The sequence below is a fragment of the Haliotis asinina genome, chromosome 5 (assembly GCF_037392515.1).
Source record: "Haliotis asinina isolate JCU_RB_2024 chromosome 5, JCU_Hal_asi_v2, whole genome shotgun sequence".
Classification (NCBI taxonomy): Eukaryota; Metazoa; Mollusca; class Gastropoda; order Lepetellida; family Haliotidae; genus Haliotis; species Haliotis asinina.
This window is the reverse complement of record NC_090284.1, coordinates 16674829-16696078: the sequence shown is the minus strand read 5'-3', so window position 1 is coordinate 16696078 and position 21250 is coordinate 16674829. Positions and strand designations below refer to the sequence as shown.

The following is a 21250-nucleotide window of genomic DNA, read 5'->3' as shown; positions in this document are numbered from 1 at the left end:
CTTAAATCACCAAATGTTCAACAGCTCTGAGCCAGAAATTTGACCCTCACTGAAGAGGAGGTTAGACGTAGTTTGATGCACGTGATAATCAAAACAGTATATAAGTGTTGTAAATCAATTTGCTGCAGGAATCTCATTTCATCCATTTCTTATAATCGTCTCTTACGATGTCTGTTAGTATATGTGAAAGTGACCCATATGTGTCTGAATGTATAGAAAGAGACGTTTATATGTGAAAATGATACATGTGTCTGAATGTGAGGAGAGAGAGGTGTACGTGAAGATGGTCCCTATGTGTCCAAATGTGTAGAGAGAGGCGTGTGTGTAAAATTATCGATATGTGTCTGAATTTGTAGAGAGAGGCGTATATATGAAAACGGTCCATATGTGTTTAAATGTATAAAGAGAGGCGTATATATGAAAACGATCCGTATGTGTCTTAATGTATAGAGAGAAGCGTATATATGAAAACGTCTGTGTAGACAGAGGCATAAGTGTGAAAATGGTCCATATGTGTCTGGATGTGTAGAGAGAGATGCATATTATGCGAAAATGATGCATATGTGTCTGAATGTGTCGACAAATAGTTATTAGCATGAAAGTCAAATGTTGGCCTGACTGCAGAAGGTTGTATGGATAGAAACGAAACTTTGATGTCTCAGTTGAGAAACGGTCATGCGAGCGAAACCAAGTTGTCAAAATGAGTAAAAAAACACGTTTGTGCAGCGCATGGGTTTTGTTTTGCGCAGCTTTTCACAATATCCGAGTATTATCTGTTTGTACCCATGCGGTGAATCAAACCTGGGTCATGACGAGAGAACGCTTTAATCACCAGGCTGCGACTCCACGCAATGCAGAACGAGACCGGGTTGACATATTGTCTCGTCTTTTCAGACCACCAGCTGCTTAGCCGATAAATATTCAATATTTCCCGCGCTCCTATTACATCCGGGGGCATTCTTGAGTTACCATGTGATACTAAGAAGGTGCAATTCTACTAAGCGTCCATGAGTCATCATTTAAACATTGTATGTGCATGCTTGGACGCAATCAGGTCGATTAAGCCTATCACCAACTTCAGAGAAACATCACGTGGTAAGGTCATATTTCAAGCAATGAATTTGCTTATTTTAAAGATCAACAGCCAATGAACAAACGCTTGAATCCCACCCCGTCTTCGGCAAGCTGGTGTTTAACGTATTATACCACACCCCAGATTTTCGGTGACTCGACGTTCCTGAGATAGGTCATGTTTTCTTGTCTCCATGGAGGCCAAAGCATTACTACTGTATAACAGATCGTGACCATCTGCTTTGTGCCTCACAAGAATATAGGTATGAGAATGCGTCAATGTAATCTCTTGGGGGTGGATTTGATTTCCATGAGTTTATTATTATTAACCAAACCTTATCGGTAGTATGACGCACTATGTAATCCATGTCATCAGAGATACACGTATACCTTTCAATTGGTCTCTGATGTCCTGTGCATAGGATGATTTGTTGAGGAAAAGCTACTTTTCGGAAGAACTCTTGCAGGATTGTGTTGTATGAAGCGTTGGTGTTTCTTGAAAGTGTATTTTTATGCCTCTTTTTAGCTTCATCAACTTTGGTAGCTTTCCGTCAGTTTCACCAACAATTCTGTGTTTTTTTTCGGTTGCTTCAGATCTTGTTTTTAATATGCCATTTTCATTTATAGTTCGTTTACTATTGCAGGATAGCGGCTGAACCAAATAGGAACAATGGAAGTGAGATACCTTGCAGGTGGGTATGTTTCAGATGACCTATGGTAAGCAATGATAATGATAATAATGAGAATGTTTATATTCCCAGGCTACATACTGATCCTGATCAAACCGCACGATCTGAATATCATTACCCTGGATAATAATGAGATAATGATGTGAACATATTCTTTGGAACGTTAAAATGGAAGTGTTAAGGATCAAATAAGGATGTCAGTTGAAGCTCATCTCGCAAACGTATATTTAGGCGGGTTTTATAGAGCCAATGACTGCTATGGGATGTGGATTCTATATCTCTAGAGCAGCGAAAGTTGTTTACTGTAAGAGCTGACAGGTGAGGATCTGCAGGTTTGTTTAGAATCAAGAGACACTTCATTGTCCGGCAAACTGAGTAGCCAGACCTATTTCTTAAATACGTTTATGACATCTGGAATATGAAAACCCGGAAACATTATTTGCCCATCTCTAACCAAGTCGCTTGAGCTCGATGTAAAATGTAGGAAATAAGAAATATTCGTACATTTGTTCTGTAGTTGCCGTGTTATTACTCTGCCTCGGCTATGGACGGTGCACGAGCTCAACTTCAGCATCAACTTCAGCTACGACTGCTGGATCGACCGCGTCAACCAGCACTAGTGCGGCCACCTCCTCAACTGCCGGCGGTGGAGCCACATCATCCACTGCCGCCGGTGGCGCTACCTCATCAACTGCCGCCGGTGGGGCTACCTCGTCAACTGCCGCCGGTGGGGCCACATCGTCAACCGCCGCCGGTGGGGCTACCTCGTCAACTGCCGCCGGTGGGGCCACATCGTCAACTGCCGCTTCAACATCGACTCAGGCTTCGGTGAGGCTCCTATGATGAATTTATTTTATATCAGGGTCCGAGTTCCACACATCAGAATTGCATCCGTAGCTTCTGGTAGAATTAAATAGAAATTTATTCGGGCAGTGATTGTGGACTACATTACTAATTTGAGACATAATTTATGTTGTCTGTATCTAATGAAACAGGTGTATCACTGCGTGTTAGAAAGATCTTCAGTAACCCATACTTGTGGCGACCAGCTGGATCGGGTGGCCAGGCTCGATGACTTGGTTGACACATGTCATCGAATCCCAATTGTGTAGATCGATACACATGCTGGTGATTACTGGATTGTCTAGTCCAGAGTATTTACAGACAGCGGTCATATAGCTAGAATATTGCTGTGTGCGACACAAACTAAACTCACTCACTCACTCACCCCGCGCACACAACCCAGGAATTACAATTTCTTTTCAAAACTGTTGTGACAGCTATCCAGAAATGATAATGCAATACCGACGTCAACGTTACATTATTTGTTTGGCAGGTTGAATGTTTTAACAGTACTTGTACTGGGGATGGCTGCCCTGTCAACGTAACCGCAGCCAATGGGACATGCTCGGGGACTGCCTGCAAGGTATGAAACATTAACGCGAGGTGTTCTTATCCCTCGTCACCAAGTGGCAGAGGGGTATAGGTTTGAGCTCCGTCGTTCCCTCCGTCCGTCCGAGATAATGGGGACAATTTTCCTTATAGACCGGGAAAGCAAAGTTGGTACGTGTTTTCAGGCCATCAATGGCTAAAGTTCGAGAGCGGAAACCGTGATACGAGTTATGGCCCTTGACGTTCTTGACTTAGTGCACGTTATCCCCAATTGGAATTGATTTAACAGATTATGTATCGCTATTTGTAGGAAGAATGAACAATTGTCAAAACAGGAGCAGTGGCGGGAGATCCTGATGACAATGACAATGTCTTCATATTAATCGGTAATTCACTACAATTGATTTGGTTTGTCATGTGTTTGTGATGGATGTCAGTTGTGTAGCAGAACATGCTAACCTGTGAACATCATGTGATATTACAATTTTATTCAGAGATATATTATATGGAAACTGAGTTTGGAGGATATATGTGGTAAGGGTTGTACTGTTATTATAATCGTTTACATATTAAACGCCCATTTCTGGTGTCCCCCGACGTGCTATTGCTGGGATACTGCTAGAACCATACTCACTCACTGGTAATAGATAACGGGATTGCCTGCTCAGGCTTTCGTGTCTTGCTACTACAAGAATCCGCTTCAAATCCAAAATTTGCTATAATTACTCCGATTTCAGGGGCGTGGTGCGACCTATTGTTCCCGCAAATCATACAATGGAACGTTTCACGAAACGATCGTACCTCTGTGGCGAACTTAAGCTAATGTTAAATGACAGACTTCGATCACTTTAAAACTAAGGACGATTTGGGCAACGGGATTCCAATACCCAATTGTGTAGAGAGAAGAACAGATTCGCGATTCTTTTATGGAACTGAGAGTGGATTTTGGAATGCCAAAGCCGAAATCTATGTTTGTCTTTGATTTTACACCTGAATCAACATCTGAATTTTCTGAAGCTTTGTGTCAAAGGTGATAGCTTTACGTTTGGCTGCCATAGAGACGAGAGTGAACTGAAGACCTGTATACCAGTCAGGCTTTCAAACATACTATGTTTGAATTGTTAATTAGTGACCATCAAACGGTGGTGATTCGCCACCAACAACGGCTAAGTGGCTGAGCTGTCACTGAGTGAGTTCGCTAATCGCGTCGTTAATTGGGTTTTGAGGGTAATACATCAGTTCGCTATAGCTGTTAATTCGCTACTCACGAGTTCGTTATTCGCGTATAATTTTAATGATATTACAAAGGACAATTGATGGGGCATTTAAATTTGTTCGCTATATCCATGTACTACTGTATACTGCAAAGCAGTGTATAGTTGTTGAATATTTGCCGTATTTTGCATAGATTGATGGTCATGATGTCAATCACTAGTTTGCCTGGCCCAGGTTCTATTTATATTCATAAATGTAATACTGCTGAATGCGGTGTTTAAAAACACCAACAAAAAACAAACAAAAAAAGACGCGCTACATACATGTTGTCAATTTCAGCTTCAGTTGGACAAGAGCACTAACCCCCAGACCTACACGCTGTCGTGCTCTAGCACAAACTGTAATTACATGGCACTCAACAGCCAAACGGTGGAATCGTGCTGCAACACCGCCTACTGTAACAACAATACAGCCATCTTAAACAGCTCGGGGATGACAGTCTCTCCTCACATTGGTTGGACGTGCCTTTCGCTTGCAGTAATTGCCGTGTCACTGATCAGGAATTAAAATTACAGTTGATAACCAGGCCCTGGGTGTACAATGTGGCATAATTTCCAAACCACATGTTCGAAAAATTGTTTGGTTTTTGCTTTTCGAAATGTGAATGGTTATTGTTCTTTGTGTCATTTTTTCAGTCTGGTTTGTAATTGGTAAACACTTCCCGATTCTATAACTTTGAATCATGCAGTTTCCCTATGATGGTCTATTCCAAACTAAATTTAAGTTTGTCAAAATATCCAAAGATACATTTTATATTAATTTTCAAAAATTTCAAACTTCAAAATAATTGCTGTTGTTTAGTCGTATCTGTTTATGATTTCCGCGTTGGTCTCGTTGTTAAGCGAATAAGTTGTTTGGATTTCTTTGAAATGACAAGAGCATGGGCTCGCTGAAAAGAATTCTGTGATTATCACATATATTTTATGAGAATCTAAGCGTGTATTAATCTATGTTTGAGGATGTCCTTAAAATGATAGACTCTTGTAAAATCTTACTTTTGTAAATAGTTCAGCGGTTACGATATTCAATTGTTTGTTTTTATTGTGTTTGATAGCCTAAATAAGTCCCATCTCCTGGCCATCTTAGCAAAGTGTGATTGTGATAACAGTTGTAATAACAGTTGTGGGATGCAGCAGATCCAGAAATCTTTCGTAACGTTACGAAATGTCGTAACTCTATATATAGTATATCGTAGGTTTACGAATGTTGTAGCTCTACGAATGCTCAGTGGATCGGGACCCTGGGCCTATCACAGAATCAAAGCGTTACATCTCTGTTTGTTTAAGTATTGAATATCCGGTAACTGAAGAATGATTATTTCATTAAACGGGCTCCATGACATTTGTCCTCTGAACGATATTAAAATATGAATTTAGGATATTTTAATATCGACTTACAACTAACTTACGTTAGCTTTTGTTATCAGGAATATAAAATTAGGTTTGTATATATGAAAGTAGCTAGACAAACAAACAAAAAAAACAAACATGCAGTTTACACACAAAGCTAAGAAATAGTCGTCACAGGATAAAATTTTCACCAGTTATCTTATATGTTATGAAACGTCTTATGTAAGGCGGTTGAAAGTTTATCAACATTTGTCACTTTAAATTTCATTTTAATTTCCAAGCGTTAACTCTTAATGAACTAATTCTTGTTAGTCGTCCCTATGACGTCATTTGAAGTGAAAGTTGTTGCCCACGACAACTCGTCACGGAGACAGAAGGGAGATAACTGTTACCGTTTGGATATTACTATGAAACTACCGTTTGAAAATGTTCTCTGATTTACACATTGCTGGCCCTCAAACACCAACAGTGATTTCGGGTGTTAACTACACTGAAAATAAATACCGGCATGAATTTGAAATTTGATGTTTTCTAACAAACACAAATTGTGACCATATGTTTTTCAGTATTAGTGTTATTCACGTGTAAATAGCCGCCCAATTTTACACATGATGGTTTTACGTCACTATAGGCATGTGATATATACTGCTCGACAAAAGAAAGTACACACTGGAGAAAAGGATTTGACACAAAAGTACAAACGATGTCATTGTTACTGAAAACTAACTCGCTACAATCATGATTTCTCTTTTCGCTGTTAGTCGTCAATTCAGTGTATACTTTCTTTTGTGTGTATGTATTGAATGTACTGTATGCGTGTATTCACGTTCTGACGTCCGTCCTCTTCAATTGTGATACTTTTTAGAGTGTACATCTTCATGTATATTGTTTGTTTGAAATAAATATTAGAACAGTCTATTTTTCTTTTGTCGTATGAGTGGAGCAAACATTTATTGCGGAAATCGAACAGATTCAAACGGTCAAGATATTGTTTTGGTTCACTAAGACCCTTTGCACTGGCCTTAAACCGACGAGGGGATTTGGGGTAGCCTAGTGGTTATAGCGTTCGCTCGTCACGACGTAGATCCGGGTTCTATGCTCCATATGGGTACAACGTGTATTGGTAGCAGTATTATGCCCGCAGTTCCATAGGACCGCGAGATAACCCTCATCATCACCATTAACTCTTTTATGTCTTTTTTAACTCTTTTTTTGTGGAGAGAGAGAGAGAATTTAAATTTAGTTTTAGGTCGCTTTTACCATATTTCCAGTAGTATCACGGCGTGGACACATTAAATGGATACCGGACTGGAAATGTGCACTGTATTAGTTATTCCAGATCAGAATTCATCCCCAGCTGGGGTATGGGAATGCACAATACAGTATTGTCGGCGAGATTACAGTATCTTTCACCGTTTTGTCTTGTCCAGCCATTCCTAACAATGGCAACAACTGGACGCACCACGTTCATCAACCAAAGTGGATGTGATCTGTTAGTTTAGACTTAAGGTTTAATATTAATTAACAAGGAGGGGTGCACCTGAAATTACCTGTTAAATCTGTTCTCGTTAGTTCTCTTGTTTTAAGTAAAATAAATAAACGTGCGAAAAAGGATCACGTGAAACGATAATATACCATTCAAAAGCAGTGTGGGATATTACATTTTGCGAGCATATCGCTAGGCATTGCCACTGCATACAGATGAAACTTTCCAAGGGAATGAAATAAATTGTCACTTTTTCCTTTAATTTCTCTTTCTTCATCTGTTTCCTACTTGGCTTCATCATTTGCATTTTATCATTTTTGTAAATCCAATATTCCAAATTTTGAGTCATGTGTGGACTGTTTGAATGATATCTTTAAAGTTAGTAACTAAGCTAAAAGATACGTTTTACGAATGCCAATTTCTGTGTTGTTTTTTCAACGTTGTCATCCATAAGCAACCCTTGTCTGTACAATTTTTTATCTGACATTAATTGTAAATTAATTGTCATCAAAATATAACTGGCACAATTTGTGCTCTGTAAGCTCGCTTTACCTTGCAGAAACCTTAACACTTTAGATGCATCCTGTGTGAGAAGTCCCCTATCTCATGCACACCCCCTGCGCTGACAATAGTCAAGGGGAACTAACTGTACTAGTACACTTGTGCAATGATACTGATGATTATACTGATTCACACTGTAAGAGTGGATTTTAAAGACGCTTTTATCAGGATCGCAACATTAAAATCTCCATGCATATGCTAGGTGGTTGAATTCTGTCGAAAACACGTGACACGTAGGCATGAAGAAAATACTACCTAAACACGGAAACCAAAAATGTTTAGAAGTTCAGACACAGTATAGTCCAGTTTTTGATAAGACATTTGACAAAATTCATAATGCCACTGTCATGAGTATATGGTTGTTTTTTTAAAAAGAGCCTTTGTTCGAAATTTCAAAATTTAAACGACCTCACGGATGGGCCTGTCCGATGGCGAACATTTGCTCAAAATTCATGCTTTGGAGGTTGTATATGAGTAAAGGTTAGTTTAAAGGTAACGTGGCAGTAACTTTAATTCAATGATCAACAACATGATCTTGGATCTACGTAACTGGTGAGGTTAAAAAGGGTTTAACGTCACACTTAAGAATATTTCGCTCATATGACGACGTGCAAAGTTGTGTGGCTGCTTGTACTAGACAAGGTATAAGCTGTTTTTATGGTTTTTATTGTGTTAGCTCACTGTCATACCATGCTACAGTTAAGCATAAACACTCCACTCAGATACATTATACTGACTCTGAAACGACCAGTCCTTGTTTTACCCACTAATGCCGAACGATAGGCAGGGAACAACATATTTTACCATATTTTACAGGCTTTTGGTTTGACGCTGATGGGGATCGAACCCCGACCTTCCGCTCAAAGGTCAACCCTTTAATCACTAAACCCTGGATGAGGTCTTTACGCATTTGGGTTACGATGACATGTGTCACCCAAGTCAGCTATCTTGACCATACAATCCTGTTAGTCGCCTCTTCCGACAAGCATTGGTGGCTGAAGGTCAATTCTTACCTGGATCTTCACGGGTCGACCACAGTTACCTACCCTGACCATTAACTCTTCTCATCATAATCAAATCATAATGGCATTTGACTTTGAACCGTAACAATTTCATTTCGTATACATGCAGCTAAAATAGAACCTTTGATCATTTCATTACGACTCAGCGAGTCCCGGTCTCTCAGTGTTTAGATTATGCACCCGATATTACGTCAAATGTATTCCCGATCTATGAAAGTGTATAGTCATGATGTTTCAGACGTTTACAGTTTGGGGAAAAGCACGGTTATATACATACCAACCTAAAAGCATGACATGAGATTCGAACCTATAATCCATGCAGAGAAACATACAAACAGAAACCTCTCACGCCCTGAGTCACGGAAATCTGATCTTAAATCCTTACACAATGCTCCTAAATCCTGAGAATAATGCTCTCCAATCCTCAGATCGAGGCAACTCCAAGCCACAAGTGACGAAATGCCAGTTAGATGAAAGGTCGGCATTATGTCAATATTTTCATTCCATTTTTTTCAAAACATGACGGAGTAATTCCGAGATATGCATCCGTTTCATGCGTCCGGGCTCTTGTAATTGCATTCTAATGCGGGGTTAACTGATAGTGTGGTTGCAGGCTTCGAAACATCAATATGCCAAAATATAATCTCTCCTGAACTAATTCGAAAAAATCACACACGCCGGATTTGGTGCTTATTTGATTGTCTTCAATGTCCGTATCTCTAGTATAATGAATCTCGTAAAAGCGGCAACTGCAGGTGAAATTAGGAAGCAATTTTCCCATGCTTATCTAATAATTCAGATGTTTGTCGTATTAGCTGATCATAAGTCAACAGCAGTACCGGGCCGTCTTAATTAGTACGTGGCACTGCATAGCCCGTGTCAACATTGCCCAGTTCCTTAGTGGCGAGAAGATGAAGATGAATGGGACCCCGGTGGGAACTTGACCAAAGGTAGGCTCTCTCCAAAGACCACGTGACCAGCCGAGACTGCTCGTGTTTGCATATAAAATCATATGAACATTAACGGAGAAGTGAAATTAAATAACAAAATTGACCTAAATGAAATTGATGAAATTAATCTCATGAACCGCGGCGAATTAATGTTGTGATTCCAGGTAGAGGTTTGTTTAAGATGCATGACGTCTTGCAAACATGGTAACGGCGCTCCGGATGTGTATAACTGGAGACTGAAAGAGAAGTCAGTCTCATATGTTCTCATACCAGAGGATGACCGATAGAAAGTTTGTTGAGTCGGCTTCTTTAAGTTTCGGAATTGATCGAATTTTGGGCAAATCGTTTGAGGGAAGAACGGACAACGCCACTGATCATTGTCTGGAAGCATCAGTAAAAAATGGTGAGATGACATTCAGATATTCATTGCTGTTGTTGTTGTTGTTGTTGTTGTTGTTGTTGTTGTTGTTGTTGTTGTTGATGATGATGATGATGATGATGATGGTGGTGGTGGTGGTGATGGTGATGTTGTTGTTCGGAACTGTGTAGAGGTGTGTGATAAGTTTGGAATGAAGTGTTAAAAATGTGATACATGATTGTGGAATTCCGAGGAAACTGAAGAAAGAGGTATAACTCTTGTTATAAATATATTGAAATAGATCACAACTAGTCGCATCTTTAATATGGTACCATTATTCGAGAATTCTAAGGTATTTCTTTTTGATGTGCCTTGCTGAGTTGCACGTTTTTATGAAGTTTGGTTTTGAATTATTATTGTGTTGAATTATTTATCAGTAAAATTAATGTTAAACATCGTCTTGACTTCCACATGATCAGTGGGTTGTGTAATAGACGACAATGTAGAATTGGACATTATATTCTGCGTTTCACTGCATCTGATTGGTCATTGTACATATTGATGATTTGAATACATCTATAGATGGAACAAAGTCCACCCACTGCCGTATTAGCAGATATGTGGTGTTTTATTTTGCTGTACATTTTAAACATTCCTTCCCAATCTAAGAAATGACTGGAACAGGTCCAAGTAAAATAGCACGTTGTGTGATTGTTTCCTGTAGATTTGATAGGCCGGAACATTTGAAATACCAAGTTTCAAATTCAGTGATATCTCCAAGACACGCATTGCTTGATTACATATTCTGACTGATACGCAACACTTCTTATGTTTGTGTCTGTTATTCAGAAATGTCTCAGCTTAATAAGGACTGTGTCAGATGCACTGCCGTAAAACTATCGTCAGCAAAGTTCCGCGCCGTCACGATTACATTGTAATAATACCAGAACATATCATCGGACATGATAAGCGCTATTCTCAGATGAAACTATTGCCTAGAAATCATATTAAAATTCCAATAAAAACGATAATTACAATAATAATTATAACAAGAAGTTGTTGAATTCGGTACTTACATATTGTTAATGCAAGACAGAGCTGAAAAGATATATACTGAACATGGGTTGCTATGACTATGCTATGAGTTGCAACTGACTCTTGTTGCTATGTTTTGGAAATGTCGTAAAGACTCCAAACAAATAGTCAACAAGTTATCCATCAGGCTTACTGTCAGATCAGCCGTCCTTTTGGCAGGAGTCCTAAACCGTGAAATGTGAAAGAAACCTTCTCATTTAACATCGTCCTCTTACAGGAAGAAGGGAAAAATGTCCCTCAGCTTTAGTCCATATCGTCCTCTTTATATGAATAATAATAATAATCATCATCCTTGACGTTAGAAAGTGCCACACATGCAAATATTCATTTTGCATCAAACGGATAAACGTTTAAGACACTAGTTCAGAGGGCATCCTAATATAATAATGCCAAATTGTAACCAAAGTTAAATACCAAAATGAATACTTCGTAAAAATTTTGCCTATTGCAGAGAAGTTTCAGAAAATGTTTTAAAGTTTGGGCAAATTTTCTCAAATCTCCCGTTAGGGCCATAGCTGTGGAACTAGATTTGGTTATTGTTATTGAAAGATTTCAAACCTTCAAATGTCTTTGTCCCTATCAAAATGCCAAATGATTTTGTGTAATTAAGTTACTTTTGGAAGAAGATAAGAATAAGGGTCAGCCGTATCAGTTCAAGAATAATCCCATGTTTAGGGGACCTAGAAAATGAGTTAACATTTAACACAGTTAAACTTTCAACAGTTTTCAAGGTACATCAGGCTTCACGTGCGTGTGCATATCGTTTTACGCCGTTTCAGCAATAGTCCAGTAATGTCTAAGGTAGGGGCACCATGAATGAGCCTCAGAAAATCGAGACCGGTGACGAGCGTACGCTTTAACCGCAAGGTCACCCCACCGTCCTTTTCACGTTTGAACTGACCCTGAAGGCATTGCAGATCTCGGACGCCGATTGCTTTGGTAAAAAATACGAGCATGGGTGTTGTGCGGACGAAACCTTGAAACATATTCGTGGCCTCAGGATATTCTAACTTTAACATCTTGATTTTTAATTAGGAATCTATAGAAAGTGTCGTGCTAATACTGTAATGAGAAGTCACCTTGTGGAATTCTGAAAATACTTTCATTGCACTTGTTAATTGAGGACATTTGCTGTTGTCCCTGGATTTGTTGGTTTCTTGAAATAACTTACAGTGTTTTACCCAATCTTCATGCAAAAAGAGATGACTCTATGTTTATATATATCCGAAAGATGTAATAAAGTTTTGTTATAGAGGACATTACAAAGGGGATGGTGTTGAACTTACCTTCAATTTGGGGAGTTCCATGACAGGAAGACGAAGGATGAGGTCAAAGGCACGTGGTCAATTAAACAGGGAATACGTGGCCATTGCTGAAAGTGTCCGATCGCACCATCTCCGCGTTGGTGTTTTTCGCCGTTGACTTTTGTTGACGCAGTTCTTCTGTGTGCGTCATAAAACAACACTCTTTTACTCACAGATGCATCAGCGTTGAACGTCGCTGCTGCAGATGCTGGTCCGCCTCTCACCCAACACCGCGCCAGGATGAGGACCAACTTCAGCGCGTGGCAGTTGGAGGAACTGGAGCGAGCCTTCAGGGTGACTCATTACCCCGACATCTTCATGCGTGAAGCCCTAGCATACAGGATGGAACTGACAGAGGCTAGAGTGCAGGTCAGTACTCGGTTCAGGATCTTTATAACCAATTTGAAACCATGCGAATTCGTATGCCTACGTTCCTCAATAACTGTAACGTAACTGAAGTTACTTGTTATTGATGCCATGGAGTGACTTTTGTTTTGGGATTGTTTCATGGTGTAAATAAATTGCCGCGGTAATATGAGAAATGTGCGTTGAATAGTAAACATTGTACCCATTATGGAAACAGAGCCCATGCTTTCATCGCGAACACTTTAAACCTTTGGGTATCATGAATACTTTGTATCGGCATATAGTCACAAATTGCAAGTGGAGCAAGAACTTACATAAATACTTATCTTACCTCACACATACATATCGTTTTCTGATTCGCTAAGACTGTAGTTCATTGGTCCCACAGGGCCTATGGCTTCATGTACCCTCGATGTTTGTTTATGTTCCCTGGGCCCGAGGAGATCAGTGAACTACATACGTATTTATCTTACCGAACACCTCATTGTTAATTTTGAACTGTTTGAAGCATGCGTATTGGACCATGATAAGGGGTACTATGTCCACCTCGTGACCTGTGAACGACTTAATATCTACAAAATTGTTTCTGCATAATCTGACGTTAGATCGAATCTATTGTCATTATTGATGCTGTTTTAATAATTATGATGTCTCATGTATTGTAGACGTCATGACTGTTTGACTCAACCACCAGCTGATGATTTTGCAGGTCTGGTTCCAAAACCGCCGAGCCAAGTGGAGGAAACAGCAGAGGTCATCAGGCTGCCGGGAGCTTGGATGCTGCGATCATCACGCCAGTGACAGCTCAAACTCCACCACAGCATCAGTAAAGACCTCCAGCCCGTACTTACAAGTCATGCCTCCTGTTCTCAATTCACCAGAATCATTACAGCGCATCCCTAACACAGTGTTTGGAGCTTGGCCTTTCTCCAGAGAGGTACAGTTGAGATGCAGTATATCTTCATTGAGAGAGAAAGCGAGGAACTTCTACACCAACGTCAGCAGCAGCGGACAGTTTTCGTATAACTCATTCCAGTGAACCAGAAGGAAGGACTTCACCGTCAAATTACACAAGCGACAGATGATGGCATGAACACATCAGAAGGGCGTTTTACATTTACTTCAGGTTTCTGATTGACCACGCGTTAACCACACCATTACGCCGAACTTGTAAAATGAGCAAGCTACCATATACTTTATTTCCGGAAAATACATTCGGTATTAAGATTATAATGTAAAGTTAAAAAGATAAAAATTAAATGAATTAGTGCAACTTTGCATTAAATCGACTCTCGCGCCCTCTATCGACCGAACCCCACAGAGTTATGGCCCTTGTAACGCTCCTTACGAATATCCTATAACGCAACATATGATTTAGGCCAGTTCGCCAAACACCAACAACGCCGCAGTTTTCGATGTATGGCAAGTGTTATTTGTTTGGAAGCTGTTCGAATCGAAGTTTCACTTATGGACTTCAGTGTTTGTACCAATAGGAAGCTAAAGTGAGTTCATATGTCCCTATATGTATACCCTTATTATTATTATTGTTATTATATCCTAGACCAAAATATTGTCGGAGGAGCGTGACATTGTACCTTTAAAGAAGAAAACACAAAGATTATTTCCCTGTTCAGTGATTTTTGGCAGACACTGTACTACTCTGAAAACTTAACAAACCAAATATGATTATGATATTGGTTGGCCATTTGCCTGGTCACTTTGAGAATGTCATTGGAACTTTCTGAACTGATGATTTAGTGGTCACAGTGTTTCATCTGTCTGACTGCACATTGTGGGCGCCATATAACCAGTGCTGTGAGCCATGAATTGTCGACTCCATTTCGTAAGGGTCGCCGCCTTACAGATGTTGATTGTGAAACTGCCATTTTGAGGTGAATCTTTTATGGATCATTGTCCAGGATCGTATAAAAGTTTACTACATGCATGCACGTGTGTGTGTTGTGTGTACTGTACACACTCATATTGGTATTTGTACTGCTAGCTAAATTATTCGAAACCGCTAGTTCTTAATTTATCCCTACATAGCAGTCAGTCAGGAAAGATAGCTACATACCACCTTTCTGCATATATCGCTATGAAGAGGCCATGTGTCTGATCAACCAACATGTTCTAAATAACGGCCTTCATAAATGTACAGTGGAGGCTGTCAAAACCAGCATCTGTCCAATCCGGCAGGTTGTCAACAACGGCATAAAATCTCAATCCCATCTATGACTTGTACACTTATCATCAGCTCTACAATCCGGCACATTGTCTAAACTGGATTATTTACTCAGTCCCAAGGAGTGTCGGTTTAGACAGCTTCCACTGTAGATGGTTTAAATAGCAATTACTAGACTTGACCGAATGGACTCAGAGCCTTGTAATGCTCTAAGCTAACCTATTGGAGCCTGAGACGGGGCACATCTACATTCAGTTCAAGGTTTCAGGTGAGTTCCGTGGTCCTCTGCGTTAAGTTTGTAGTACTTAATACCTTGATCAAATACCAAATGGTGCAAGTTCACAAATATGTTACCTCATCAATGTATACATGTGAATAAACAATTGTACAATGGTAACCGACATTTCATATTTAAATATTATGTAACTCAACCGGCATGCAAAATACATAAACACCTGTCGGCACATTTTTACCTATTTCGATCTTCAGCAGAATAATTCTCTGCGATTCAGTTCAAAACCAACAGAATCAAAGGTTATACCAAATCCTGTTTCAACTGTTCGTTTGAATTTATGAAAGTATCGTGCAAGTAGGTTTGTTCCGCTAATGGTATATTTGCCACGAATAGTCGAAGTACCTATATGACATAACGTTAAAGTACACTGCCTATATCGTCCTCGATATCGTCAGTATAAACGTTCCGACGAATCTCCACTACACTCAGGATACATCTACGGCTCAGCCGATGAATGTATTAACACCCCCCCCCCCCCCCCCCCGGCGCCCCAGTTTCATCGGTGAGATAATTTAAGAAAATAAAAAATATGAAAATAATTTATTCATGTCTTCTGTAGACTGCGACCAGTTTGACTGTATTCTGTCATGTACACACACGATGTTATCATATCACACTGTTTCGGATAAGCGTCAACAACAACAAAAAACAACAGTGTGGAGATGAATGATAACGATCAGGCATGACTTCTTATAGATTAACAATTGATATGCATGACGTAATAATGTTCAAATGTAAACAATAACATGTTAAAAATACATGTACCAACGTCACAATACTGCTTCTGCGTCATCTGAATACTGCTTGGCGATTATATCATATTGCACAACATCTCAAAAGCTCACAAAAATAGCATCTTTTGATTTCATCTTAATGTACAATACAGTTTTCTTTCCTTTGCATCAATTTGTACCTACAGATGAAGAATATTGCTGTAATTCCATTCTGTCATTGGTTGATAAATTACACCATACATTTGCAAAAAAGAATAAAGTGATTATGTTTGTGTGCTGATCGACAGCATAGAACGTAAATTCACATTAGTCTATCAACGACGAATTACATAAGTATAAATGTACAAATTAAAGCAATTAAATTATTATGAGAATTTGATATGGTGATGACAGCAACATGCACGTGTATATTAACGATTGGCTATTGATGAACATCGGTAACCATGAAGTAAACTAAACAAAAACAATCTAAAAACACACAACCTTTCACTGAGACAACACTTAGTGTCAGTAATGTGATGAAATACTAAAACCTAAACAGTTAACAACTTCTCGGTCAGGCAAGGACATTTGACTGCTTATTTACAATATCTCACACACAATGAAACACATTAATCTCCCAGGGACAGTTAATCGTCAAACACTAAAAGGCATTGTCAAACACTCCGGGTATGCAAATGTCCGGAATAATGAATTAATCACATGATCACGTTTTTAACAGGATCGAACGGGCCAATATGGGAACAGATAAAAGAGTATACCGAAGAAAAGTAGCTTCAGTTGTTGAAGGTTCACAGAATGTATTACTCATTGAGTGTCACTCTGTTGTCTGCTGTTCAGTTCACAGATAGGACACTTCTCAGATATCTCTCGATTCCAGGTCAGTGACGTCTCCTAAATCTTCAGATGTTGCTGAAGTTTCACAACATCTATTCCTTCACGAGTGTGTCTCTGTTGTATTCAATTCAGTTCACTGATCAAAGACACTTCTCAAATATCTGTCGAGTCCAGATCATTGACGTCCCCTAAATCTACGTCTCTTCCCATCACCATCTTTCTCGGATTTCCTTGTTCAGAGCTGGAGCTTGCTGAATCCCCCACGTCGTGTCCCCTTGTCCCCATTTCCTCGTCGATGAAGTCGTATTGGCGCAGCACCTCGCCAAGAGCGTTGTTGCTGTAACGGATCTGTTGTTTATCGTCGAAGAAGTTGACTGTGAACTCCTGTTCATCTTCCTCCTTTGCGGTATTACCGTCGAGGACCATATTGTTGTCCAACGAGTCGCCTGACGCAATGCTGGGGAAGAGGAACGTTGCAACTTTACGACTGCATCAAGACTTGCGGCATCTGGTCGCAGTCATTAATGGTTCCACGTAAAGTACACAGGGGTATCAACAATCCAGACAGTTCCACAGAACTATATCATATACCATATTACATAAATTTTTGACAAAGGACTGTTGTGAAACTCCTTAGTTTTAAAGGAAGCAACGTTCAAGCAAGAGATACCTTTTCTTTATCATTTCCCTCTCATCATAACGATATTTCAGTTAGGCCTTTGACGGGTCCAAATGTTTGAACCCGTGTACCCCACCCCTACACACTATCCTACCCAGACACATGCTATGTTAATTCCTCAGATTTGTAAGAAATGGCGATATATTTTTCACGTCGGAGGCCACAATTTGGAGTTTTGCAACATCGTAACCACGGGTCATATTCAAAACAGGTGGGTGCAAAATTACATGGACATCTTCAAAGACACTTCAACAGTTTAATCATGAAAGAATAACGTAATACATTGTTTAATCTATTATTCACATAACCACAACAGGTCCGGGTACTGGGACTCATTACCCATCCGCCACGGGTATCCGGATTACCCATCCCGGCCGTAATTCAAACAGAGCGGGAGTGGTGGTTGTGTTTGTGAACAAAGAGTGACTCGTCACACCAAAGGTCCAGCTTCCATTGGCCTCGGTGACAAAAACGAATAAAGCTCATTTCTGGAGTCCACTACTGTGGAACACTGGGAAATGGGGTGTTTAGCCTTACTCCCTTTCTTCTCATCCATTCACTTACAAACATGCCACCCACCCGTACATCCACCAATTCATTCTGTACCCTCTCACCTCGTTGTATCCATCTCCTGATTCATGGCGATGTCCTTATTGAAGAGGGGATTGAAGCTGAAAGAAAACAATAGCTTGTAACACCAGCAACGGTATAGTCCTGTGTTATTTTACACCGCTGAAATATTTAGCTACATACTGTAGGCCTGCAAGTAAACAAATCTGGATCAGACGACCCTGTGATTGATATCATGAACAACAGTGCGCACCGGTGTACGTGTATGCCGAAACGCAATTAAATGGTTCTTCTAACCTGATTTATGAGCGAGTGGGTTGAGTTTCAAGACGCACGCAACTGTAAATAATCTTGTCTGGACCAGACAGTTCACTTACTTACAGCACATGCATCGATCTATACAACTGGGATACGATGACATGAGTTGACCAGCGAGTCTGACCATCGGATCCCGTCAGTCGCCTCTTACGAGAAGCATGAGTTGACCAGTGAGTCTAACCATCGGATCCCGTCAGTCGCCTCTTACGAGAAGCATGAGTTGACCAGTGAGTCTGACCATCGGATCCCGTCAGTCGCCTCTTACGAGAAGCATGAGTTGACCAGCGAGTCTGACCATCGGATCCCGTCAGTCGCCTCTTACGAGAAGCATGAGTTGACCAGCGAGTCTGACCATCGGATCCCGTCAGTCGCCTCTTACGGGAAGCATGAGTTGACCAGCGAGTCTAACCATCGGATCCGTCAGTCGCCTCTTACGAGAAGCATAGGTTGCTTGAAATTAATTCAAACCCGGATCTTCACGGCTGCTCGATCCGTGATGCTCTATGCAAATTGTCATTTTTCAAACCATCTCTCTTTACCACAAATGCACCATTTATATACAGGTATGACTCGTGAAGATACAACTGATTTTCAGCACCTGATGATTGTTGCAAGAGGCAATTAATTTGTTCGGATTACCTGACATGGATAACGTCTGTCATCCTTTCTCATTTGTTGAAATGATAGTCATGATTTTAACCACTGGATTGTCTGGTATGTACTCGAAAATCTACAGACGACTCTTACGTCGCCTGAGATTTTGCCCAGTGGGTCGTTAAAAGACAAACACATATACCCTAAACATGCAGGTGTTTGTCTGTTGATTACGTGCTGGGAACCACAAGTCGCCATTATCCAACTGGTTTGTTTAATAACGTTTTATCACGCATAACTGAATACAAAATCACGTGGCACTTACTTTACAACGCCATTCTCCTTTGGTTCTTCATATTTTGGAGCTGAAACATCAAGTACACGGATGAAGCAAATATTGCACATATATATTTTCCCTGAAGTTGTTGCCTTAAAATATTGAGAGAGTTAAGTTTTATGCCTCACTCAGCAATATTCCAGCTATATGGTGGCGGCTTGTAAATAGTTTCGACTGGACAAACCAGTGATCGACAGTTTGAGCATCGATCGCCGCAACTGGGATACGATGACATGTGTCGACCAGGTCAGAGAACCTGACGATGAAAACTCGTTAGTCGCCTCTTACGACAAGAATTGGTTGCTGAAGATCAATTCTTACCCGCATGACATGTGTTAACTAAGTGTGTCAATATGTCAATCCCCAGAAATTATTAGGAATAAGACGGCGGGGTTCAAGAAGGAAATAGAGAGCTGAAATGGATAGTTTAGATGGATGGATGGATGAATGGATGGATGGATGGATGAGGTCACAAAACTTATCATGTTCGTATCTTTAACGAAAGTTTCATTCTTTGTAACGTACTCGACACGCCATGTGTCAACGCTATGAATCCAAGGCAGTCTCTTACCAGAAACGCCAAAGTACCAAATCGAGAGGAAATATTTCGGTTTGAAGCAGTATCGTTTGATTTATAGGACCGACTTGTAACAATGGTTACGCCCTGGATTTACCACCCTCAGCCTTCCGTATTGAACATCCTCGGTATTCAAACATTTGGGACAGTAAACTCTTTAAAGCCTGAGTGCTACCTGATGCCAACGGTTTGTTTCTATGCTAGGAGTCACGTCTCCACCAAGATTGACCAGACAATACATGTGTGGATATCGGAAGGGTTATGATAAAAAATCATATCCGATCAACAGGACAAAGACTGTCCACACCATAGCTTATCTCCGAGCTTTAAGCCTTCCCTCGTCTGTTATGACAAAGAATCTCTGATATTCTACTGATATAAGCATCCATGTATTTACCTTTCACTTCAATCGTTGCTGCCTTTAATTTCCGCTTATATCTATGAAACAAAAGAAAATATGGCACAATCAGTCCTAAAACATGTTCACTTCAGTGGGACGAACTGTCTTTCCTATCCAGAAAGACGACATATTGGGAACATTTGATTCCAGTGCAAACATCAATATTGAGCCGAAAGGATAGCTTAACATAATATTTCAAAAGTCATTGAAATGGAACATTCAATATCATGTCTTGGCTATCGTAGAAATAACTGTCAGTCAGTCTTCTAATACCATACCTACCTGGCCTATCTGGTATTTTTCTGCCAATTCACTTTGAAGTGAAACCATAAATACAATGTAAATGAATAGCCAGTCCTGAATATACACAAGCAAATTTAATTGGGTGTAAAGGGCAACACAGCAGTGCGCATTATGTAAGTGAACCACAAAATACCACTGAATATGCCCCTTAAAAAGGACAAGTATATCCTAAAGGTACCACCAGACAGTCACATTATTTGCGTAAAAAACTAAGCCTCGACCATCCGATGCCGGATGCAGTACTCCCACTATCTGACAGCGTTCTGCAAACAAACCAACCAGTCAGGCGATCCACGAGCTAGCTAAAAAATCTAATACATTCGGCTTTCATGACGTCTCGGCGTGCCAGCTTGCTCCTTCATCAGGTGAGGCGTACCCTGCCAAAAGTCGTGTTGTTCACAATAAAGACCTCGGCATCCATATATCCTGATTTTCCTATGTGTTCCACTTCTAACTGTCTTTCAAAGATTCTGATTACTGTTACTGTTACGTCTCACAGTTTGTGC

The 21250-nt window shown here is 40.2% G+C and overlaps 1 protein-coding gene and 1 long non-coding RNA gene across 4 annotated transcripts in view; both read left to right on the top strand.

Annotated features, from left to right (window-relative positions):
- Positions 1-21250, top strand: part of LOC137283747 (uncharacterized) — a 702566-nt gene that overhangs the window by 308637 nt on the left and 372679 nt on the right. The gene's annotated exons all lie outside the window — the stretch shown is intronic.
- Positions 1163-6692, top strand: LOC137283574 (uncharacterized). Of its 3 annotated transcripts, none has more exons than XM_067815146.1 (5): positions 1163-1334; positions 1716-1763; positions 2278-2588; positions 3097-3186; positions 4707-6692. In XM_067815146.1, the coding sequence occupies exons 2-5, from the start codon at positions 1742-1744 to the stop codon at positions 4932-4934; spliced, it is 651 nt and encodes a 216-aa protein (XP_067671247.1). In that variant the 5' UTR covers positions 1163-1334; positions 1716-1741; the 3' UTR covers positions 4935-6692. The 3 variants fall into 3 exon arrangements, with proteins under 3 accessions (XP_067671247.1, XP_067671248.1, XP_067671249.1); XM_067815147.1 differs by lacking the exon at positions 1163-1334 and adding an exon at positions 1393-1547; XM_067815148.1 differs by lacking the exon at positions 1163-1334 and adding an exon at positions 1393-1556.

Coding starts and splice junctions, on each gene's coding strand:
- LOC137283574 (XM_067815146.1), top strand. CDS start 1,742: ATGGAAGTGAGATACCTTGCAG. Junction 1,764..2,277: donor GGAAGTGAGATACCTTGCAG/GTGGGTATGTTT, acceptor TTTGTTCTGTAG/TTGCCGTGTTATTACTCTGC. Junction 2,589..3,096: donor CAACATCGACTCAGGCTTCG/GTGAGGCTCCTA, acceptor TTTGTTTGGCAG/GTTGAATGTTTTAACAGTAC.